Source organism: Python bivittatus, unplaced genomic scaffold (genome assembly GCF_059951505.1).
Source record: "Python bivittatus isolate LINGU-HERP-01145 unplaced genomic scaffold, Pbiv_v1 ctg000070_np1212, whole genome shotgun sequence".
In the NCBI taxonomy this organism is placed as follows: Eukaryota; Metazoa; Chordata; class Lepidosauria; order Squamata; family Pythonidae; genus Python; species Python bivittatus.
Window position 1 is genome coordinate 25372917 of NW_028277034.1, and position 25748 is coordinate 25398664.

General features: G+C 36.8%; 2 protein-coding genes across 2 annotated transcripts in view; one reads left to right on the top strand and one right to left on the bottom strand.

Annotated features, from left to right (window-relative positions):
• NAA15 (N-alpha-acetyltransferase 15, NatA auxiliary subunit) overlaps positions 1–7937 on the bottom strand; it is a 52099-nt gene extending 44162 nt beyond the window's left edge. Inside the window, exon 1 of the mRNA XM_007430372.3 lies at positions 7555–7937. Within this exon, the coding sequence (XP_007430434.1) occupies positions 7555–7608 (54 nt within the window). The 5' untranslated portion in view covers positions 7609–7937. The remainder of the gene's footprint in view (positions 1–7554) is intronic.
• Positions 7938–9550: 1613 nt separating this feature from the next.
• Positions 9551–13380, top strand: NDUFC1 (NADH:ubiquinone oxidoreductase subunit C1). The gene is made up of 4 exons (XM_025168040.2): positions 9551–9708; positions 10694–10797; positions 12145–12229; positions 13271–13380. The coding sequence occupies exons 1-3, from the start codon at positions 9648–9650 to the stop codon at positions 12208–12210; spliced, it is 231 nt and encodes a 76-aa protein (XP_025023808.1). The 5' UTR covers positions 9551–9647; the 3' UTR covers positions 12211–12229; positions 13271–13380.
• Positions 13381–25748: the final 12368 nt, after the last annotated feature.

The following is a 25748-nucleotide window of genomic DNA, read 5'->3' on the forward strand; positions in this document are numbered from 1 at the left end:
ATCAGCAAAAAAATTCTGAGCGTGCAACCCAATATACATGAATTGTGTAAGTATAATTTATTATATTATAAATTATATAATGTAACACTGTATCAATATGTACATTGTAAAATATATCCCCAAAATACTTGTTTTGTATATTTTTATATTAAATATTGTATAGCTTAATTTCTTACTTTTTTTAAGATAAATATAAATGGACATTCTAATATTTTCTTCTCACACCCCAACAGATCATCTTGCACAGCTCTGCTGTGTGTGCATCCCACTTTGGAGACCACTGCTCTAGAACACACATGTTGAGCATTCCAGATGTAAATCATGTTTTTTTAAATTCCTACTATTAAGACCAAAATAAATAAAAATCATAAAGCTTCACTCTGATGTAGGAGGAAACTGGACTCTTCATAGAAACTGTAGCAGCACTCTTCTTTGTATCAAAAGCAATGTTTAATTTATGTTCAAAACAAGATAAAAAATCCCAACATTCATTGTAGCAATTCTGATAAACAGAGAATGCTTACTTACATGTAGAGTATTAAGTCACATTTTTTTTAAATTTATAGAAAATGTGACTTTGGATCTAGATATAAAATCTATAAGTTCCACAAGACAGGGTCAGTTTAGTATTGCAAATAGTCATGATTTTCACTATACAGTAACAATATTTAATACTTCTGAGCTGAACATGATTATTTCAAAATTAATTTTAGTTGTTTTACAAGATTTAGTTAATTTAACAGTTAACTGTATACAGATCAGTGTTACATTATATTCCACCTATGTTTCCTATGACCAAGAAATATTAAGTGCCATCATTCCCTTGATGTGGCAACTCAGCTTAAGCTTATTCAAGTTTTTCAGTCCAGTCCAAATTACAGGTCAATATAACAGTTATCGTTTGATATAGTAGGTAGCAAAATAATAGGTAGGATTTACTGAAACATACTACTTGGCGAAAATATACAGTGGGGCAAAAAAGTATTTAGTCAGCCACCAATTGTGCAAGTTCTCCCACTTAAACAGATGAGAGAGGCCTGTAATTTTCATCATAGGTATACCTCAACTATGAGAGACAAAATGGGGGGAAAAATCCAGAAAATCACATTGTCTGATTTTTAAAGAATTTATTTGCAAATCATGGTGGAAAATAAGTATTTGGTCACCTACAAACAAGCAGGATGTCTGGCTCTCACAGACCTGTAACTACTTCTTTAAGAGGCTCCTCTGTCCTCCACTCGTTACCTGTAGTAATGGCACCTGTTTGACCTTGTTATCAGTATAAAAGACACCTGCCCACAACCTCAAACAGTCACATTCTAAACTCCACTATGGCCAAGACCAAAGAGCTGTTGAGGGACACCAGAAACAAAATTGTAGACCTGTACCAGGCTGGGAAGACTGAATCTGCAATAGGCAAGCAGCTTGGTGTGAAGAAATCAACTGTGGGAGCAATAATTAGAAAATGGAAGACATACAAGACCACTGATAATTTCCCTTGATCTGGGGCTCCATGCAAGATCTCACCCCGTGGGGTCAAAATGATCACAAGAATGGTGAGCAAAAATCCCAGAACCACACGGGACCTAGTGAATGACCTGCAGAGAGCTGGGACCCCAGTAACAAAGGCTACCATCAGTAACACACTACGCTGCCAGGGACTCAAATCCTGCAGTGCCAGACATGTCCCCCTGCTTAAGCCAGTACATGTCTGGGCCCATCTGAAGTTTGCTAGAGAGCATTTGGATGATCCAGAAGAGGATTGGGAGAATGTCATATGGTCAGATGAAACCAAAGTAGAATATTTTGGTCTAAACTCAACTCGCCGTGTTTGGAGGAGAGAGAATGCTGAGTTGCATCCAAAGAACACCATACCTACTGTGAAGCATGGGGGTGGAAACATCATGCTTTGGGGCTGTTTTTCTGCAAAGGGACCAGGATGACTGATCCGCGTAAAGGAAAGAATGAATGGGGCCATGTATCGTGAGATTCTGAGTGAACACCTCCTTCCATCAGCAAGGGCATTGAAGATGAAACGTGGCTGGGTCTTTCAGCATGACAATGATCCCAAACACACTGCCCGGGCAATGAAGGAATGGCTTCATAAGAAGCATTTCAAGGTCCTGGAGTGGCCTAGCCAGTCTCCAGATCTCAACCCCATGGAAAACCTTTGGAGGGAGTTGAAAGTCCGTGTTGCCCAGCGACAGCCCCAAAACATCACTGCTCTAGAGGAGATCTGCATGGAGGAATGGGCCAAAATACCAGCAACAGTGTGTGAAAACCTTGTGAAGACTTACAGAAAACGTTTGACCTCTGTCATTGCCAACAAAGGATATATAACAAAGTATTGAGATGAACTTTTGATATTGACCAAATACGTATTTTCCACCATGATTTGCAAATAAATTCTTTAAAAATCAGACAATGTGATTTTCTGGATTTCCCCCCCACCCCCCATTTTGTCTCTCATAGTTGAGGTATTCCTATGATGAAAATTACAGGCCTCTCTCATCTTTTTAAGTGGGAGAACCTGCACAATTGGTGGCTGACTAAATACTTTTTTGCCCCACTGTATAAGAGATGAGATAAAAATATAACCTTGGGAAGGACATGATAGGTGGATAAAATGCCAAATCCAGTCTAAACATCTGGCTGACTGTATGACCAACAATAATAATGTAAACAAGCTAGTTGCTGTAAAAACATTTTATTTAATTTTAATTTATTTAATTTGATTTCATGCCAAATTAAATGACTCTAGGCAGTGTACAATTAAAAAGAAATAGGAAAAAATATCACAGAACACAGCTGAGTGGAATGCTAACTCAGTATCACAAAAAGTCATGCCAAAACCATAGGGGCTCCATAACTATCCTATCCCAGTCTATGCCCAAGAGAACAAATTTACAAAGCAATCATAAACTATTTTATATTTACTATTTACTGTCAGTATCATGGAAGTGGTTATATTCCTGTTTAATATTCTTAACAAGTTCAGTTCTCTTTATTTCCTCTTCTTATAAAGGTAAACAGTCTGGAGCTCTTCTCTTTCTGGATTATTTCCCTCAACCAGCCAGAGTCATAAGCCAAAGTAATGCCTGTGATTCCAGCCTGTTTAAATAAAAGCAAATTGTAATCTTCACTTTGTGTGTAATGCTGAACTAACCACAGATGCAGCTGTCTGGATCTCTTTATTGCTCCTGCGACAATATCAGCTGATTTGCATGCACCAGCACACCAAGATATAATTCTAAAGAAGTCTGGATTATTGTGATGTTCAAATACAAACACTAAGTATCAAAGAGAGAACAACACTTCAGAATTTTTAGATACAATTGTGCTTTTATTTTTCTTCTTAAAAACTGGTCCACTTTAACATTTAATTTAGCAGCCTGTTGTGCTGACACATTTACAAAATCAAAATTAATTGAACTGATACAATATGTGTAACATTATACAAAAGGAGTGGGACTTCTCATCACAGCTATGTCCCTTCTCCTCATATATGGTTTGGTCTAGTGGTTAAAGAACCAGGCTAGAAATCAGGAGACTGAGAGTTCTAGTCCCGCCTTAGGCACAAAAGCTGGCTGGGTGACTTGGGCCAGTCACTCTCTCTCAGGCCAACTCACCTCACAGGGTTGTTGTAATGGGGAAAATAGGAGGAAGGAGTATTAGGTATGTTCGCTACCTTGAGTTATAAAAACAATAAAGGCGAGATTTAAAAAATCTAAAAAAAAAAAAAAATCTGGTGTAGGCACTTTTGCTGCCAGTGGAATTTTATCACTGAATTCAACTCAGTAAGAAGCTAAGATCCTAACATCTGTTCCATTACTTCAACATTTTGAAGATCAGTTTTGTAAACTGAAAACCAGCATCTCTTGCCTTCTAAATGGGTACAGCAATCCTAGTTGATAATACCCACATATCCTCTCCTGTTTTGCTGGAAATCTTCTATGTTCGCCTGATACAAATTGGTTATATAAATGCAAGAAAGGAAAATCTATGGAAAGGAGTCACAACCAAGATGTATGAATCCTTAATTTATAACCGGAACTCCTTCTATCATAACATTTCTATGGGCTGAAGCAAAGCTCTGTAAATAAAAATTTAAAATTACTAAAATAAGGATGTCCAAGATGACATTCCTACTTAATTTTTTTTTTGTCTGTGTGACAAATCTTTATTTATAATCCCATTAATTCATCAACACTGAATCAGGAAAAATGAAAAACCCCAGAATACAAGAGATTTCATTCAGACAGGTAGTCCTTGTTTAGCGACTGCCTCATTTAGCAACCATTTGCAGTTACAATGGTGATGAAAAAGTAACTTTATGACCAATCCTTGCATTTACAACCTTTGCAGGTTTGTAAAGCAAAGGAAAGCTAATGTAAGATCATAAGAACTTTTGCGGTTTCACTTAGTGACTACTTTGCTTAATGACCAAGTTACCAGTCCCATTTCTGGTCCCTAAACAAGGACTACCTGTACTTGAAAACTGAAAGATGTATTAAAGCCAAAATAGGTAAACGTAGGAACATACGTAGTCTTTCCTGTTAGTGAGGTCTTCCAACAATAAATGGTAAATAGAAGTTACTGGTAATCTTTACTTAATGGTAAAGTTTCACAAAGAGTTGGACATGACTTAATGACTGAACAACAACAAAAAGTTTCAGATGTTCACAAATCTTTTGTTTTTATCCTAATCGCAGAAAATCCTGCATCAGAAATCAAACCAGACTCTATTCTACCTTATATAACATTTACTATTGATTGTATCAAAAGTAGATATATCCGAAAAGTAACACACCTACTATATGCAATATTTATAATGAAAATGGGGTGAAGATTGAATATAGTAGCCATGTATACTGAAGAATACATAAGCATGTGTGCATGTGCACACATGCACAAATAGCCTTTCAAATGTCTGAAGGTGGGATAAGCATGTTACAAATGCAAATAGGTGGTGAAAAAAAAATCTGGATCTTATGCCTACATATATCTAAAGTATGCTATTTCACATGTCTAACACTAAAGTATTTTCTACTTCACAGAATTTTAAAGATATGTGTACATATGCCTTTCCATTCATTACACATTTTGCACTGATAAAAGTTTCACAGAAAGCACTATGTTCAGTTGTCAAAATGAGCAAAACAACTGTCTTAACTTCACATTTTAAAAGGTATTTTTAAAATTTCTACAAACTTCAGGGTAAGTCATTAGACATGTTTAGCATTTTCCACAGGAAAATGAGACAGTCATCTGAGAAAGTCCATTACATGTACTTAATAAACGCAGTTTAAATACCTGTTTATTTGCATAACAGTATTAAATGTAGAAATTCAAGTTGGGACAAGTAAGGAACACTAAAACAAGTTCCTTATCTTAAGTCTAATTGACCGCTCCAAAAGCAGGCTCCCAACTTCTACATTATGGTGATAGTTACTCTGTATAGTACTTTTACTTTGAATCTATACATTTCTTAGGATAGAATTCAGCCTGGAATTGGTTCCAAATTCCACCTGAACAAATTGCTACACTCAAATATAATGTCAGGAATTCTGATTTGCCAGAATATCAGAATTTTGCTCCACTGTGTGTACAACCCATTTGGTCCCACTTGATTTCTATTACACACTCTGGATAGCTTAAGACTTAAGCTTAAAGCGTTAAGGATAGCTTAGTGTTATATCCAAACAAACTGACATTCATAATCCAACAATGAATCCTGATTTAAAGCTGATGATCCTGGCGTATTTGGGCACAATATATCAACTGGGATATAATGCTAAGTGATCACTGACTTCTGTTAATCTATTTGTGCAAAGGATACAGATCATATGTATGACAGAATTCTATGTTTACCAAAACTAAGTAAATAAGGCCCCATATAAAAGCCTGAATAGTGCTAAGAACATTCCAGAGTAATTTGCTCTCAGCTAACTCAGCAAAACAGAATAAAAGGATAAATAAAATTCCTACTTCATATATACCTATTATATTCAATATTCTAATATTCCACCTTTGTAAGGGGTGAGGATGCAGCTAAAGAAATATTTTATCAATTTCATACTGTCATAATGTATCATAAGGAACTTCTTGGAGACTACTGTGTGACATCCATGCAAATAAACTGTTGATCCCACAAATATAAAACCTGAACATTAAGGAAATATAGGCACAGTGCATGTTCAAGTATCTTCCAGTGAACACAACTGAAGAAATAACTGCTCTATGGCTGAATTATTCCCTGAATAATTTATTATTTCCACAAAGTTGCCTATTCTTAAGCTATTTGAGAACAATACAGCTTCTCTTTCTGAATGTTCCTTTACTATAGATTGTTCCAGACAAGTGTTAACAGATGTAATAGAACATTAACCGCCTCATCATTTCTGTGCAATCCCAATTACTCATTCTGTAGTCTACAGTTGTCATATTATTCTAAATGGCTGCAATATTTTTGGTATAACATCTTCTCAAGAACAAATAATTTGTTTTTAAAAACAGGTGACCATTAGATATCTAACACAGGCTTGGGTTACATGGTGTAATGTAATATATAGGTTTTGGTTTAAGGTTATACAAACCATCGCTATGATTCGTCCACTAAGCCACAATTTGAAAATTCTGGCATAATATTGCATATGTTACACAAATGTTCAAGACAGTAATCTATCTTTTTAAAGTTTAAGTAGATAAAATAGCAAACATAACAAATTTTTCATTTCACCGATTAGTGCTGGGTTTCAAATAATTTAATTTCATCTATTTTTTTAAAATAAAACTGGACTGATGAATTTTCTAGATCATTTTGTTAATTCGCTAATATTACATTAGGCAAACTTATTTTAGATCAGCACAATGTAACAAAACTACATTTTTAAAAGATAACACAGATATATGATCCATTCCACTAGCAAGTAGAACAGTTGATTTATCAAGCTAGTTTCATATTATAAGATACAGATACTATTACTTATTGCTCAAATTATTCTCAAAGTTTTAAAGAACAGCACAAATTGCAGTATGCTTGAAATAATCTTTGATAACTGAAAGGCTGTTTTCAAAGCGATCAGACCGAAAAAAAAGTAAGGTAACAGCGTTCTGACTTTTAACTCTCTCCTTTAAATAAAAGAACCCCCCCAAAAGCACCTTCTACGCAATCTGCCTCTCATTGAACAAACATTCTTTTGCTCTGTCCTCCCTATTGTTTAGTCCACCAAAGGCGTGTCTATTACTTGCTTTTAAAACCAGAAAACAGCCATTCTCAGCAACCAAATCCCTTCTAAGCTGGCCCTGGGGCATCATGAAGTAAAGAATGCCCAACGCATTCTACGGGCAGTTCTGGAACAAGAAATGCTGACATGGCCGAGAGATCCTTTAAAAGTCCAAGTTGCATTTGTCAGCAGAGCTCAAACCAAACGACAGCGGGAGACATTGTTTCTGGCCGGGGGGTTGCTGACAAGCATCCCCCTGGAGCCCCAGTTTCATGGAAAACTCTGTCAAGCGGGCAGGTAGGCTTAGACGAGGGCTTCTTTCACTCACCAGGATACGCTTGAAGAGCGCGTTTTCCTTCGGCGGGAGGCTCACTGACGGCATTGTCTCTGCTACTGCTGTCGCCGCCGCCTCCGCCCTTCTTGCTCGACCGGGCCGGGGACCCCGCTCCCTTCTACCGCTGCCTGATCACCACCCCTACCGCCGCCTCTCAGGAGGGACTCCACGCCAGGGCGTCGCTACCGCCAGTACTGCCGTCGTTTGCTACGGCGACTCCCCCTTCTACTGTGCGCGGCTTCCCTAGCCGCCGGGATGCCTGTGCCCGGTTACCCCTGCTCCGCAGCGAGCCCCAGGCGGCGGCCGGTTCACGTGGTAACTGAGCAGGCCAGAGAGAGGAGGCGCCGCCAAAATGGCCGCCAACGAGGGCTTCCCCAGCCGGGTCACCAGGAGTTGCGCGCATGCGTTATGACCCCATTTTTTTCCCCCCTTCCTCTCTTTTCTCCATAGATTGAATGGCAGCTGCACGGGAAGTCGGGAAATGGGATCAATCTTACTCTCTTGCTGCGTCTCGGGGAAGGGTTGCGCCTGCGCACTTACCCAGCTCAGAAGCTACGGAAGTACCTGGGGTGGGGAGAAGCGCTGTTAAATTCCTTCAAGATTACAGAGCTGCGCCTGTATAAGACTTGGCCCATTCTTACAAAAGGGAATCGAAGGACTAAGATCATAGTAGCAATGGTGATTGTTGGATTTGTCCTGGGGAGAGAATATTACACCTTAAAGTTGTAATGTTCAAACAATGTTGTAAGTAAATAACTGCATGGTCAGAGCAAACAGCTATTCATCACAATCGCCCGCTTGATGCCTGTAAGAAACCCAGAAAGCAGCACATAAGGAAAATAGTCCCTTGTCATGTATTTAATATCTGGTATTTAATGTCATTCTACATTTGAAGCTACAGATCTCCATCGTCACAGTCAGTAACTATGAATCTAGATGTTAGTTATTTGAAAAGGCAATAGTTGTCATTCACCACATCCTGTAGCATGAAATTCTACTTAAGTGTTGAGTCGGGAAAAACGTTTGACGTTGTGAAGATTTTCTGCTCCTCTTTCATCTCCATTATTAAAGTTAAAATCAACTTCCATACCTACACTTGCTTTTTAGCACTTATTACATCACTCTTGTATTATTAATGACAAAAAGCTGGAAGAACCAGCTGTAAGGCTGCATTCCTGGAACCTCTGAGGAGTTCAGCATTACTATGATTATGAAACAGTTTATGGGTTCCAAAATGATCGGCACTTTTCAGACTGTGAGGAACCACCTGATGCTGAAGAAGATTGTAATCTTGTGACGACCAGCTTGTTTCCTATCTATTCCATTACAAATCATGCGAAGCCCAGTTTTATATCACGCTGCACTGGGTAATACTTTCAGAGAAGTGAATTATACTGTTTGAAAACTTCATATTTATTCAGAAGTCAACTTTTTTTAAGGATTACTCCCAGATAAAAGTATGCATGTATATAAGTCATAGGATAGAGATAACACTGATTGACTACAATCGTTTAAGTATTAAACGCTGTTGAACTCAATGGGAGGAGGTTCTGAATGTACATGCAAATGCCTTTAAAAACTTATACTTACCCTGGACTGAATGGATTTGTACTGATATTCAAAATTTGATTTTCGACTACCTCAACTTTGATGCTTTTAATGAAAGTTTTAAACGTAATGCAAATTTTTAATTATTAAACAATACTGAATGATCAGGATCACATATTTATTATGACACTATTTCTGATTACTACAGTCCACTTTAACAGATGAATTTAGGAGAGTTCTACCAAAGCAATGATTTCAGGAAGAGCTTGAAGATGTTGCTCCAGTTGTGTATAATTTAGTCCCCGGAAAAAGGATAACATAAAAAAACAAAGCAGACATCCAAACCCGACATTTTCTCTAATTTTAAAACAAATGTTATTGAAGTGGAGATGAGCTTCCTTTACAGCAGACTGAGCTGTTCGCCGAGTTGCCGATAGATGGCGCTCTTCGTGCCCAAAGTCTTTTCCTTAGATCTTTTTAGTAGTCGCCCGTCTCGCTCTTGGATTGGTGCATTTGTGTCATCGCTTAGAAAAAGTAACATGGCGGCGGCCTTGCGAGCCGCGAAGCGGTTTTTGCAGGTTTCGAGCAAGGTGACGCCAAGTAAGTCGAGTGGCCTCGGGTGGGACTTGTCTTCTTTTCGGAACCTTGGCGTTTCAGAGAAAAACATTACATTTGCATGAGCTGTTCTCTGTCGCCGTACCCTTGTTGAGTGAATCTGTGAATGTTACGCCCAAGACTCTGAACGTATAACCTTCAGCTTCAGTTGCCTTTCCCTCTTCGTTCACCTTTTTGCTGAGCCCTCTGTGCATACAATAATTTGCGGTGCCCCGTGTGGTCAGGCTAAGGCAGCGAGTTGGGGGGGGGGGAGCATCAGCGGCATCTCAGTATGGGAGAGATGAGCATATGATAGTCCCTTTACTGCACCATTGTTACGTTCCTTTTTTTTATTATTCTAACGAAAGCCTGATGGGACTTGGAGCTTGGACTTTGTGTAAGATGCCTGTTTTTAGGGCTGTGTAGCGATCAGGATTGGAAGGGAAAAAGGTCTTATCCCTGGTACCTCCTTAAACATTTTTTTTCCTGAGATCATGCATGAGTGTAGGAGGGGAAAAAAACCTAATTTTCTTTAAGGAGTGAGTACTTAGCAAAAAGTTGTGGTATGCATCTGTATAAAAACAAAATATTTTTAATTTAAAAAGTCATTGCCTCTTCCTGTTTGTTTCAGATTCATTCCGTTTATATGTTGTCCTTTACGAAAAACTGTACGATATTTTTCTTCTAATACAACTAACTAGTATGTGAAAAGAATTGACCTTTACAAAATACTAATGTCATCTAATAACTGCTATACTTATTCACAACTATGATACTTCAGCAGCTGAAATTGTTTCCTATTTCTATCTTGTCCTGTCTGTCTTATGAAAACATAACCTGGGACACAAATAATAAGTCAAACCATAATGTGGTTTATTTGTTTTTGGTTTAACCGGGAAATGTGCACCCAGTCCATAACTGAAGAATTATTCTCCAAAGCTATTTTACATTTATTTCAGAACTAATGTATTCTGAAACTTCTTTATTTTAGCATTGTCTCGTTCAGCATTCCAAGCAGAAAGAAAAGATTCAAATAATCCTAACTGGATAGCAGTTGGCCTCAGTCTTTCTTCAACAGTCCTATTATGGGTTATGGTAAGAAATATGTGTGTGAATAACACTGTTTGTAAAGTAACCTTTAATCAATTCTTTTTCCCCATCTTTTCCTGATTTTTAATCATTTGAGCACTTATAATCCTATTTTCCATAGTTGCCCTTATATATGAACATGACTGTACCTCAAGGAGCTATACTAGATGTACTTCCTAGTTGGTGGGATGCCATCAACAGACAACAGTATGTTGGCTTGCAAATTAGCCTATAGATTAAAGATCCTAGCTTGCATAGAACTGTGGAATAAGCTTGCTTAAAACTGACTTTAGTCATGCTTGTGTGGCACACTAGCTAATATGTACCAAAACTGACTAGTACTATCCTTACGTTATCAGGGAATGCTGCTTGCAGCTTGGATAGGACTGAAGCTGATAACCTTCTATACATCTCTCTGTTACTGAAAAGCATTGTACATATAGGTTGGAAACATGTAATCTAGTTTTCTTTTAAAATATAGAAATGAATGAATTATCTTCCTGCTGCAGGTTTCCAAACTGGAAGCTACTGTTAGAATTATTTTCGAATATTTTTTTTTTCCTAGAAACAGCTCCATCTACAGTGAACTTAGGGGCTACAATAGCCTTTGCTTGATTTCACTAGAGAATCCACTAAAGAAGAGAGGGGAATTTTTTTGTGATCAAGACTCAGTGTTTTTTAGGTAACTGAAATCTATAGGGGTAGGATGATAATGCAGAGTAAGGTTACATCATCCATGGCAGAGCCAACATTCTCTTTGGAGGAAGGAGATTCCTATTTTAGCACTTACACTTCAGTTTCACATGATTCTCATCTTAAAATAAGAGCCAATGTGATGTAATGAAGGTGTTGGACTGGCACAAATTAGCTGGCACAGTTACACCTAGAATAGGTTCCAGAAGTGCAAAAAGAGGATTGGAATCTGCCAGTTGCCACCTCCTGCATTTGACGAACAAGCAGTGTGCCCTCTGAAAAAAAACTAAGTTTCAGTGACCAAGGGTAGCTATTGGCTGGGTTTGTATATGATATTAAGTCACAATTTTTAAACTACATTTTGATGAATTAGATGGGGATGCTATTGGCTTACACATTATGTTTTTTGTTTTGGCTTAGTGCAAACACATGATGTATAAACCTAGCCAAAAGTGAAAATTGGCAAGATCAAATAATTTAAAACTAATATAGACTTTGAAAGGACATGTGAAGTTATCATTTGAATTCTGTAATTTTGTCAAATAGTAATTATGGAAACTCTAGTATTCTTCTAAATAAATGTATTGTAAATGAAATAATAGAAGCTCGTAAGATCATGCTTAACCTTGTATGTTCAATGCATTTATGTTTACCTTTTAGCTCATCAGGCATCATAATTATGAACTGGCAGAATATGAAAGGAGAAAAACAGAGCAAGGTTCTTAATGCCAATGCAATTGCTATGGTATGTAAATAAAGCTATATCCTTACTCTTTTTCTGGTATTGATTGATTTTTTTCCATATTGTAAGATTTAAAGAGCCTTCTAAATTCTCGTGTTCCTTTATATCAGCTTTCTCCATCACCATAATATAGATCCCCCAAGAAATTCAGGGCTCTATGTGAGTGATGGTCTTCACTCCATTCTCCTTCAGTGCGCCTTGGTTTTCAAATTCTGGGTCTTGCAAACTAAAAATGCAATTGCTTCGAGTTCAGACTACACAGTAAACTCTGTCACTGCTCAAGGAGCAACATGATCGGGTAAAAATAGTGATGCATGCACGTTTGTTAAGCCTGTATAGAAGCCTAGTACGTCATAGAAATACAGCCAAGGTGTTTTCACTTCTACTTTAGGATAACCATTATTAGCACTATGTTTGAATTTAAACAATGGTTAGTCTTAAATATTGATAATCGAAGAAACCCAACTTCATTTTAGACTGATTTTAGAGTGGAATAATTTCAGCCTACACTATAATCAGTTTAGCGTAGCAGTTAAAGCACTAGGCTAGAAACCAGGAGACCGTGAGTTCTAGTTCCGCCTTAGGTATGAAGCCAGCTGAGTGACCTTGGGCCAGTCACTCTCTCTCAGCCCTAGGGAGAAGGCAATGGCAAACTACTTCTGAAACCTTGTCAAGAAAACTGCAGGGACTAGTCCGGGCAGTTGCCAGGAGTCAACACTGACTTGAAGGCGCGTGCGTGCGCACCCACACACACACATACTATAACCAATTCTAATACCACAGATACGTCAGTTAAAATTATATGTTGTCTGATTAACAGTAATAATTGTAAAGTATATACTGTTTTGTCACCATGACAAAAGAGAAAGTTTACAAAGATTTTTCAAGAGCTAGGTAATCCCCATCCTACAATTTCACTCAAAATCTTTAAGACTATTATTTTGTAATAGATGGGTCATAGAGATAGATATTACTTTGAACCTACTATATTGTGCGTTATATCATTCCTAATATGTTTTAATCTTTAAATCTTTTTTTTTTTAGGTTGAAGATATCTTATAGCTGATGCATATTCTGCAGTGAAATTATCAAAGCTGGATCTATTCCTAATTAATGCTAATCTTCATGAAATAAAACACTGACTAGTATGGAAAGTGACTAAAATATTTGTTTCATTTGGTCTCTTCCAAGAGCTATGATAAAATATTCAGATTATATGAAAACGTTTTCACAGAAAACTGCTGTAAGTTGGCTGGGTGACTTTGGGTCAGTCACTCTCTCTCAGCCCAACTCACCTCATAGGGGTATTATTGTGGGGATAATAGGAGTCAGTAGTATTATGTATGTTCACCGTCTTGAGTTATATATAAAAAAGGTTGGATAAAAATATAATAATAATAATGATGATGATAATAATTCTATTCAGAATTAAAACCCATTGACTCTAACATAATTACTGGAAGAGAAATGCTTGGAGAAAAAATAAATACTTTTTTTGAGGAAGCACATATAAATATTTGTGGTCTTTCTTAGCATTTTTAAATTATTGTCCTAATTACTGATTATGTATTTACTAAATATTAACATTGAGGTTACATAATTGAATAAGAACATGTTAACGCTATTGTTTTTTACTCTTTAATGAAAAAAGCATAGAACTTTCCAAATTGTTTTGATCTTGAAATGGTTGCTTTGGGTTTAAAATTAATTGTTTTAACCTTACTGAAAATATCCCCATGCTATTCCAACTGTACAGAAATAGCCCAAGCTCAAAATGGCCTTGTAAGCTTGGAAGAGCTGTTTTGAAGTCGAAACACTTTGCATTTTTATTACTGAAGTACTAGCATAGTGTTCAAAAATATGAAATAGAAATCTAGGGTTCATATTTTATTAATTCATTAACCTGAATCAGAGATTTTTCTCAATATTTTTTTCTCTACTTGTTACTTCTTAGTGAACTAAAATTTCATTTGCCTTGTTAAATATCCTTATAGCTTGGTCAGTCTTAACATATTTTCTCTCTTTTTAAAATTTTTTATTGAAGTTTTTAATAAACATAGTAAAAACTAATACAAACTAAACTAGAAGAAAAAATAAAAATATTCAGAAGGTATAGAAAAAAGAGAAAAAGAAAAAGGCAACGAAAATAATAATAAAGAAGTGGCTTCAAACTTTCATCACACTGAGCATAAGCTGATATAGTAACTTTTCACCCTCTCTTAAAGTTACAAATAAAAAAACTGTTCTCACCATAGCCTAACTTTTATCTATAAGCAATCCAGAAATCATAATCTTTTCAATCCAAGTTCAGCAAAAAGTCCATTAGGAGTTACCAGAAATATCATAGTTTATCCCTGGACAAATAGTCCAACTTCATATTCCTTCTTTTTGCTCTGCACAATCTTGACCATTAAATCAATCCTATGACATCACAGGATTTGATCTCATTGTCTCTTAACATATTCTTAGCACGATTCAGCCATATCTCCAAAATGTGCTGTTGCCACATATATCAGGATAGTGTTAGAATTAATTGATTAAGAGTGCGAAACTGCCAGTACTCTGTTAGAAAGGATACTGCTGAAAGGGTTGAGTGGCAGAGAAGGGAATCTGATTGGCCGGTTCCACTGTTTCATAGAACAAACTTTGCTGCTCAAAATGATATCTTTCTTTCCCAGATTCTGTGCATAAGAAAGGTCCCTCCCTTTCTCAGCAACAGCATAACCTGCAATATTGTATGTTGCAATCTCTTCCTTTGGTACTGCTCACAGGGACAGAGTCAGGAAGCATGATAATGATTGCTGAGGGCAGTATGGGAATGGGCAAAACTTGGAAGAAGAGATTATAAGCAGATATGGAAATAAAGCTGAATGCTTACCCAGTAATATAGCCTAGTATCCCTACTGTAATGTTTACATTCTAGACACTGCACTGATGCTTGAGCCCTTTGATCTCTATTGTGGTGTTGAAGCTGTACAATATAGTCTTATGTATTCTTACTTGAAAGTCCTGTTGTAATGAAACTTGCTCCTAGAAAGGTGCATAGGATTTAATCTTATATTCATAGAATATAAGTACTGCATAAAACATTATTTATTTGATATTTAATGTTTCACTTCCCATTCTTAGATTTACAATCACTTCAACTGTAAAGTGTTTATGATTGGTTAAAATATCTTCAATTTTAGAAAGTGAAGCAGAGGACAAATCAAAACCATGCATGCAGCATTCACACAGGGAAAATCTAGGTGAAGATCAAGTCTTTAATAAGTGCCTAAAACATACAGATGGTCCTCGTTTAGTGACCACAACTGAGACTGGCAACTTGGTCATTAATCAAAGCAGTTACTAAGTGAAACTGTGACTGTGCTTATGATCTTACTTCAGCTTTCCTTTACTTTACAGACCTGCAAAGGCTGTAAATGTGAGGATTGGTCATGAAGTTACTTTTTCATCACCACTGTAACTGAATAGTTGCTAAACAAGGCAATTGTTAAACGAGGACTTCCTGTAATTAGATGTACCCCAGGAGACAGAACATTTCAGACCGAAAGCACTATAACTGAGAAAACCTGACTGAGTAATTGCAATATGGCACTCTAGTTCAAAACCCATATGGAAGACCTCCCCAAACCTTCTTAGCAATTGTCCTGTAATAGTAAAGGTAGTTTGTTAGTTATCCCAGTTGTTTAATGCTTTATACATCATAAACAAAACATTGAATTTGGCTTGGTAACTCGTTGGCAGCCAGTGGAGTTGCTTCATCTCAGGTGTAAGATATGCAAGGCGAAGATGTGCATCACTCAACAATTTGCTACTTGCATTCTACTCCAGCAGCAGCTTCCTGGCCAAGTGCAAGGCCAGCCTCATAAGCGCAATACAAAAAGCTGAACATGAGATTAGGGGCCACTTGGTGTAGCGGTCAAAGGCACCTGGCTAGAAAACAGGTGACCATGAATTCCAGTCTGCCTTAGGCACAAAGCCGGCTGGATGACTTTGAGCCAGTTGCTCTCTCTCACTCATTGGAAAAAGGAGATTGCAAACCACTTCCAAAATCATTGCCAAAAAACCCGCATGGATTGACTCAAAGGCGTTAAAAAAAAACTACGACTGCATGAACCACTTTCAGCTGAAGATAAATCAGAAATAAAATGCTTTGGTAGGGTCTGTGGTCTGCTTATACTTTAAAGAGAAAACTATTGTAAAGCTGAGGGGAAAACAGGCCCACTCTTTCAAAAGTATCTAATTTTTATTAATTTAAAACATTTTTTTTATCCTGCTCTTTAGCCAAAAAGACTCCAAGGATAGCTTACAAATAATAATAGTGAGAAAGTGTCATCTTTCAAGCATATCATGAAATACATGGGATATACAAGAAAAAAAGATGGTGGAAAACAGCAAAATTGAGCACAAGTTCTTAAAAGTTTTTGTCATAACCAGCTTGTCTTTTCCTGGTCTTCTAACTCTCTGTTTACTCACATGCATATACATTTGCACTATAGGTAGGCAAGTGCCATCACATCAATCATCTAAAGTGTGCTGTAGTGGGAAAAACCCCGCCCTTCCAGACCCTGCTCACTGCTCTCCACAGCTTGCCAAACTGAATGCCTCCCTGAGAAGGGTTCAATATAGCAAACCTTCTCTAAGAGGTGTGACTTCACATCGCCCATTAACTGACCTGTGTGGCACATTATCCAAATAGCCCTTTATTTTTTATTACTGATAATTATTTTTAAAAAGCTACACAAAAAAGGATACCTTTGCATGCACAACAACCTGCTTTACAAAAAGGCTTCCTTCCTTGCATTTTCCCAGGCTCAGCTCCCTATTCTCTGCTTCAGCTTCTCTATCTGAGGTACCCACATTACTGCTTCATCACTCTTACTCTCATTTGAGGTAGAAGGGAAAAGTAGCAAATTCTCATCACTTTCAACCCAACTCCCAAATAGCCAAAAAGGATAAATCACTACATTTATTTGGGGCTGAGAGAAGAGGAAGAGGAAGAGGAAGAGGAAGAGGAAGAGGAAGAGGAGGAGGAGGAGGAGGAGGAGGAGGAGGAGGAGGAGGAGAAGAAGAAGAAGAAGAAGAAGAAGAAGAAGAAGAAGAAGAAGAAGAAGAAGAAGAAGAAGAAGAAGAAGAAGAAGAAGAAGAAGAAAGCAACTCCAGTGTTTCATCTGTCCCATGATGGACTGATTTAAAAAAAATAGCAAAGGATTATTTTGATACAAACATGATAACCACAGAGTACAGTGCCAATGTTGGCTATTTTTGGAGGGATCTCATGGATCCATGGGATTCAGAGGAAACTTGGATTTCTTTTCGTGGACTTTGACCAAAGCCTTAGCTGCCACCTGGATGGGCTGATGCTGAGGATCTGAATTTGGATTACTCCTATCTGACTTCTCCTGTTTGATAATCCTAGGGAGTCTGCCATTTTCTGAGGGGCTCTGGGAAATGTAATGACAGAAGAAATGCCTAGAGCATCATTGAAGAAACTTGAAGAGTTAATCTGACCAAAAATGTATCAGGAATTATGGATTACATTAGGGATTATATTAGAGATTATATTGTAACTATAAGAGTGGCAAAACACACACACACACACATTAGAATTTTTCAATTCAGTAAAAGTATAAAATAAAGAAAAAGAAAAAAAAGAAAAGGAATGAAAAGAGAAAAATCATAGTTATGCCTTCCGCCCTTCTATAAAGTAATTATAATCTTATTTTTTCCCTATCCTCTTTGGCCCTTTTTAATCCCCAAATCCAGAAATCATCAATTTGATCTTTCCTCATAAAGTCCATATAAGGTTTCTAGTCTTTCAGAAATATCTTTGTCATTTTTTTTCTCTGACTAGAGTGGTCAGCTTCCCCATTTCTGCAAGTTCAGTTAATTTTATGATCCAATCTTTCACTAAGTATTTCATTACTTTTCCAACCTTTTACATACAATAATATTGCCACGGTTACCATATATAATATTAATTTCCCATATTTCTTTTTTAATTTCATGGCCATAAATCCCAATAGGAATAACTCTGGTTTTATCATGATGTTAGTCCACAATATCTTTTGCATCATTGTATGGATTTGCACCCAAAATTTCTTTGCTTTTTCACAGGTCCACTATGCGTAATAAAAGTCCCCTCCTACTTTTCACACTTCAAACACTGGTGTGATATTCCTTTATACGTTTTAGACAATTTAGCTGATGTCATATACATTGATACATCATTTTATAAAAGTTCTGTCTTAAATTATACCACAATGTAAATTTAACACCAATTTCCCACATTTTTTCCCGTATGTATTTATATTATAACCAAAGTTTACAGCCCATTTCAACAGTCTTTAACCTGTTCATCCTCTGGTTCAAACCTTAGTAACAATTTATAAATTGTAACTATTACATTATTATCATTTGTACATAACTCTATTTCAAATTCAGTTTTCTTCTTCTCAATTCCAATTGTCCTTTTGTCCATATTAAACCTCTCTTTCATATGATTAGTGGCAGAAATTCTGGTCCCAATTGTTGTTGTAAATCGAGGACTACTTGTATAAGAAAATGATGGAAAAGAATGTCCTTCTGTTTCTAATTGTTCTCTTGTCTTCATCTTAATTCCTTCCTTATCTTGTATTAATAAGTCCTCATATGTTAACCATCTTTATCTGTTGTTTCTCTTCCATAAAAAGCTTTTTGTATGGATGTCATTAATGATAACTTTGGATACAGTCTGGGTTTATATTTATTCCATATTCTTAATGACCTGTTTCTCAAGTAATGATTCTTAAAATCTACATTTACTTTCACTTTGTCACATGTAAGAAACCATGCACTCAAACCTCAGACTGTGATCTTTCAACTCCAACATTCTCATATTTCTTAACAATATCAATTTCTCCATCCATACTAAACAGCATGCAGCAAAATACACTTTGAGGTTAGGTACTCCTAATTCTCTTCTTTCTTTTTTATCTTGTAAAATCTTATATTTCACTCTCAGTTTTTTCTCCTGCCATATAAACTTTGATAAGTATTTTTGCCATTGTTTAAAAGGCACATGATTTTTCAATATTGGTATAGTCTAAAACAAAAACATCATTCTGGGTAGTACATTAATTTTTATCAATGATAGTCTACCAAGCAATAAAATTTCAACGTTTCCCAGTTTAACAAATCTTTCTTAATTTCATTCCACAATTTAACATAATTATTCTGGTACAGCTATATAAATGTGACATATAAATAAATAAACATACAATTTATATTGGTCATAATAATACCCAAATATTTTACCTTCTTTTCAATTTGAAAACCAGTTTTATCAAAAAAAAAAACCCACTATTTTGCTTGAGATGGATTATATAATCTAAAAAAACACTTGATCTGAGCCATCAACTTTATCCGCTTGTCAGGCAATGCGTGGTTTTAGAAAACCTTGTTCTCTGCATTGAGGGCTGACCCACACAGAGAGCTTCCCTAGCACGAGTACAGGAGATTGATCATTTCTTGATAGCAGGAAGGCACAATGCTATCCTCTGTCTTTACCCAGCCCACAGGGAAAGCACTCCCCTCCCATCTTTTTCTGCTATTTACCAAAAGTAGTCTTTTCTGACTTAAATTACAGCAGTACAGTACTGTGCAGTTCCCCTACTGTGCTTCATTTCATTGTAATCAACTCCATTCCAGTTGTCTACAGTGGCCCCTCCTTGCCAGTCCCTGGTTACTGCCTTCTAGGGCCATTTCGTTTTTTTATCAGCTGAACAGTGAAAAGTTGTATTGTTTTTTCTTAAAGAAGTTCACTGATGGAACAGTGTTATGAAGAAGATCCTATACAAAGAATTATATTTCTAGTTGCCCTAGTTTTGTTCTCATATAGTGAATGCATGATTACCATATTTTAAGTAGATAGTGGTTTTGCCAAGATAAAAATTATTTCTTTCCCAAACCTTCCTGAAATGGTGTCTCTGCTATTTCTCCAGTTTCAGAGGGAAAGATCTACTACATGTGTTAGTGTTATAGCAACTTTGCTATGGTATCAAGAAAAAATAACCAATTTGTGTCCATGGCTGCATTCCATATGCATATGTTCCTGATGAAGTGGTGTGTTTATCTAATATGGAGATACAATAAACTGAACTTCTACAGAATGAAAGATGATGTCACAATTCTGAAAAACAAATTATTTAACATTTGTTATTTCAAAAGGGGCATTTTCAGAAATGTTTCCACCTATGGTTTCCACCTATGACTCAGCTATGGTTGAATCTGTCCATGTGTTGTAAGGATTAGGAAGAATATTGATGATTTTGAACTTTGGTGCTGGAGAAGACTCCTGAGCACCATGAATACTCAAGAAAACAAACCATGAAAAAACCCCCATGAATACTCAAGAAAACAAACAAATGGATCATAGACTAAATCAGTTCAGAGTTCTGGCAAAGATGGGCATTTTTATGCTTATACATTTTTTGGAGAATTTAACAAATTAAGTCAAAACTAAAATTCTCACTTCAGGTTTTGATTTTTTTCCCCTCTTCTCTTTCCTGCTGTCCAGGTTCATAAATTGGTCTTTATACATGCACACAATTAAGCTGTGCAGTGTTTTGGGTTTGATTTTTAAAAAATGCTTTGCAACGTGTAGAAGTGAGAACATAGCACCTGTCTGCAATACCTTAAACAGCTACGTCTTTTCCCAGGATTGAGCGGTAGCTGTGGAGAGCAGTCCCTGTACCCCTTCTGTTCTGAAGTAGATTTGGAAAATCAAATTTAAAGCACTGTACAACCCTACAAATCATGTTCTGCCATTGAATTATAGCAACTCCCCTATTTCACAAAAGAGGTACTGACAAGTACAACGTGGACACCTACACATGCTTTGAATCACCTCACCCTCTCTCTACTCTGTGCCTAAATCGCTACCTTGCTGAAACCTTTTGAATTGGTTGCTATCACATCATCATTTATTATTATTGCCCAGCTATGAACAAGCCTGGAAACAAGGAACCTATCCTCCTTCTCCAAGTTCTTTGAATGTTCTTGGCAGATGCCTTAGTGAAAAACAGTTTCTGTTCCTTTCTATCAAACAGTGTGACTGAATCTTGGGAACTGCTTGAACCAGGTCACTATGACTTGTTAAGAAACCATTGTTAAAATTATTCTGTATTAAAATTATGTGACTCAATCCAATTTGTATGCTTTATACATCCCTTATCAGATAGAAGTAGATGTGCCTGGTTTACTTGCTTTTCAGCAAGATTGCTGCGGAGCTGGAAAGATAGCTTGATAGTAATGAGGTACTAGTGAAGGGACTCTGTTATTATAGCTTTTAGCTATTTGGGATGTATGTATGTATGTATGTATGTATGTATGTATGTATGTATGTATGTGTATTGTAACTCTTTTCCTTGAACTTTTGTTGCTAAATCGTCAACAGGCTTAGAGCAAGGTGGCAGACAATTAAAACAGGATACAAATTCAGATGTAATGTCAAATCATAGCGAATTCAGCCAAGATTCATAAACTGAAGACAGTCTGAACTGTCTTTTACAAGTGATTTGTTCAGTTAGTTCAGTTAATGAGAACGGATGTATCAACAACTCATAATTTAGCAATATGTTCAAAATGGTTGTATTTTTGGTAATGTATTTTTAGGCGAGTTTGAGATTAATTTGATTCATCTCATTCATGCATGCCTGATTTGATAAATTTCTATCTAAACTCACTTGTAAGATGGGACACAAAGGCAGAAAACTATCCCCAAAGTTTAGAATTCTATAACTCATTGAAATATGTTGAATACACAACTTTGTTAAGAGGTATTTCAGAGATAGTATTTTTTCTTTAATGCTATGCTTGTCTTGAGAATTTGGGCTAATTGGAACTTCTACTTCATTTTAGCAATTACAATAAGAAGTAAATTGTTTCTTCTTATTGTTTGCTCCAAGACTTTCAATTAATTCAAGGCTCAGGAAGCATTAATAATTAATATATATGTTTTTAAAAAGCATTCATTAATATAACATTTTCAAATGGATTTTTTTTAAAAAGTTCCTCCCAGATATTACTATAATAAAAAGAAATCTCTTGGAATAATGTAAAGGCACCTTTAACTTTGGGTTGAACTCTTGGTGATTGCATCCATGCAGTTTTGATTAAAGAATTATGGAAATAATAATAATAACAATTATTATTATTTATTAAATGTATATGCTGCCTGATTCCCAGCATTTCAGGGTGATTTACAATTGTTAAAAACATTAAAAAACAAAGAACAATACAAAACTAGCAGAAGACAAAAGAATTATGGCAAAAACAAAACAAAACCCAAACCTGGAAGGGAACAAAAAAGGAAGAAAGGGGCGTCAATCGTTCTCACCAGAGGCTTGGGTGAAGGGCCAGGTCTTTAGGGCCCTTTGAAATACCAGTAGGGAGGGGGCTATTTGAATTTCTGGGGGGGTACCTCATTCCCGAGGGCAGGTGCGGCTACAGAGAAGGGTGATTCTGGGGTTCCGATAGGTAGCATTGTTTAATCGATGGAACCCAGAGCACGTCGACCCTGCCAGATTGAACTGGCCAGGCAGATATTATGGGAGACAGCCGGTCCTTCGTGTAACCAGATCCAGTGCCACATAGGGCTTTTTAGGTAGTGACCAGCACCTTGAATTGCACCTGGAAGCAAACTGGCAACCAGTGCAGCTCATGAAGCAGAAGTGTTACATAAAATAGTTTGTCACTGCCTACTGGAAAGCATTTCATTCTAGACTAGAATTCTAGTTAACAGCTCTAGAATTCTCAGGTGAATCTCCTTCCAAGTATTAATCAAGGCTGGTCCTTCATAACTTCTAAAACCAGCCAGGGTCTGGTTAGTGCTGCCATCTGCTGAGGCCATTTGGTACTAACTATTAGAAAATTACTATGTATTTTAGAGCAGGGCTTTTCAAACTGGTTTCCCATGGAACCTTGGGATTCCATGACAACATGAAGGGGTTCTGTCCCTCCCTTCATTCCAATGCAGCTACTTTTCGATCACCAGAGCATTGCCTCTTGATCAGGGGTTCCAAGATTTTTTTTAAAATATGTTCTATGGCCTGAAAAAGTTTGAAAATGCCTGTTTTAGATGATCACCCTTCTGCTTTCCTCAGATTTATAGTGCATGGCAATACCTAGTTGGGTACTGAAGATGGTCAGATCTTAAAGCCTAGGTAGGTACAGTAAACTGTAAGCTATACTGAAATTCAGATTTGATATGTTTCTTTAGAATTAATAATTTAACAGGATTTATGTTACATTAATAATTTGTGGGAGGATTAAAGGCATTTCAGGGTTTAGCTCTTTAGATCCAGGTTTCTAGGCCTGCTAGAGTGCCCTAGTCCCTCCAATGCTTGTTGAACCAATTGCAATCTGGGATAGTGAAAAGAGAACTTACATTGTTCTTTGTTTTTGGGCCATCTGGCAATTTACTGATAGGCGTCCACAGATATGGGGAGGTCAGAATTAGTAAGATGATAGATGGAGCATTGTAATGCTAGCCCTGCCTTTTATGTATGTGATACATTGACGCATGTACAAAAGGGGAGAGGCTTACATCCTGATGCTTTATCTGTTATATTGCCAAATTTGAAAACCACCCTCCCCGAACAGCGGATGCTGCTGAATTCTTTCCTACCTATATGCTGAAATTGTATTTTCCTGCATTTTTGTTTCCTGCTGATTCAAATGGTAAGACACCTAAATTCTGTGTTCTAATCTTCATGTTGCTTGTGATTTAAATACTGTTTTTCCTATTTTTATTTCAGAATTGACCCCCTTTAATGCTTTTGTAAACCTATGTGGTGAATCTCTTATCAATCAGCATAAACAGGAATGGACCCGTGGTCAGGGATGATGGGATTTATAGTCTAAGAATATTTGGAAAATCATGGTTTTCTCAACAATGGCCTAAGAATGTTGACTAGCTTTATGAATGTTTATGAATCTGAAGATTTGGATGTTGCCTGTACACTTTTCAGTCTCAACCAACCTAAGGGAAAGTACAGTGGTACCTCAGTTCACGAACTTAATTCGTTCCATGATTCTGGTTGCGAACCGAATTGGTCGTGAACAGAATCAAATTTCCCCATAAGGTTCAGTGTAAATAAGGTTAATCTGTTCTGAACCACATGTATTTTTTTTTAACCACAAAAATATGAAACAAAGTACAGTACAGTACAGTATGAAGAGAGAGAACACTAACCTTGCTTGAGGTGACACCAAAAAGCTTCACAGCAAGTGTCTGTCTGTGACCGTGATCTCGCCTAGAGGAAGCCACGACCACGTGTCAGAGCAGGGAAGATGGCCGCGGGTCGTGTTCGTCACCCGATGCGGAGTTTGCGAATGGAAGCAAAATTTTGCGAACGCTGCTGTTCGCGAACCGAATTGTTCGTGAACAAAAGCGTTCGTGAATTTTCTTTTAAAAATGCAGACAATTCAACATTCATATCTAGAGATAAATGTTTTATTATATTTTACTAAAAAAACAAAGCACATACATATACAAAAGCCCTATAGTGAGCAGAAAATAGAAACTGTATTTCAATTATCAGGCTGGACTGACAGACTACACGCAATTAAAGATATGAAGGAAATTGCACTTATGCATCCTGGTCCCAGACGTCCAGGCAAATTCCAGCTGTGTTCTGCTGGCTGTATGCTATTATTTTAGCTTTATTGTTTTTATAAGGAAATATTTTCAGTAGTAGTTGAGTATGACATTCTGTATTAGAAAGAATAATGTCTTGATGGCTGGGTTGGCTTATAAAATAATTAAGTGAAACATAAAGTTCATAAGCATGACATGTTCATCATCTACAGTGATTGCTTTTTAAACATAGCTATCGTACTTTAGGCAATGTAAATATTTTCTTCCAGTATGCACGTTTCTGGGAGATATGCTTGTGGCCTTATGAGAGGAAGGATCTACCTTTCTTACACATAAAAGATAGCAATTAAAACTTTTGACAAGTTGAACATCTTGTTTTATAACATATTTAAAACTGGGACATAAAATATTTCAACTTCATAATTTACAAGTTTTTGAATGTCAATGCCTATCCCAACACCTTGCCCAAGTTTTTTTGCGGAGGGGAGGAAATGAACATGACTTTAGTTTCATTGGAAGAAGTGTAAAACATAAACTGGAATAAATACAGTGCATTTGACATTGCATTTCTATTTCCTAGGGACTTTTTCTTAAACAATTGGATATTCTATAAATGAGTGAGAATACAGCATATTAGTAGTTAGGACAAAACAGGCAGTAAAAAGGCATATGATGATTATTGCTGTCCCTCTGTTAAAGATAGGTAGACTGATCACTGTTAATATCTCACCAGATGGCAGCATCTGGCTAACTCTGTCTGGGCTTGGAAGCTAAGCAGCGTTGGGACTGGTTGGTTCTTGAATAAGAAATCACCACATAATTCTGGGCTATAAACTAGATTGGGAAGTTAATATATACAAATATAGGGAGGCAGTTTCG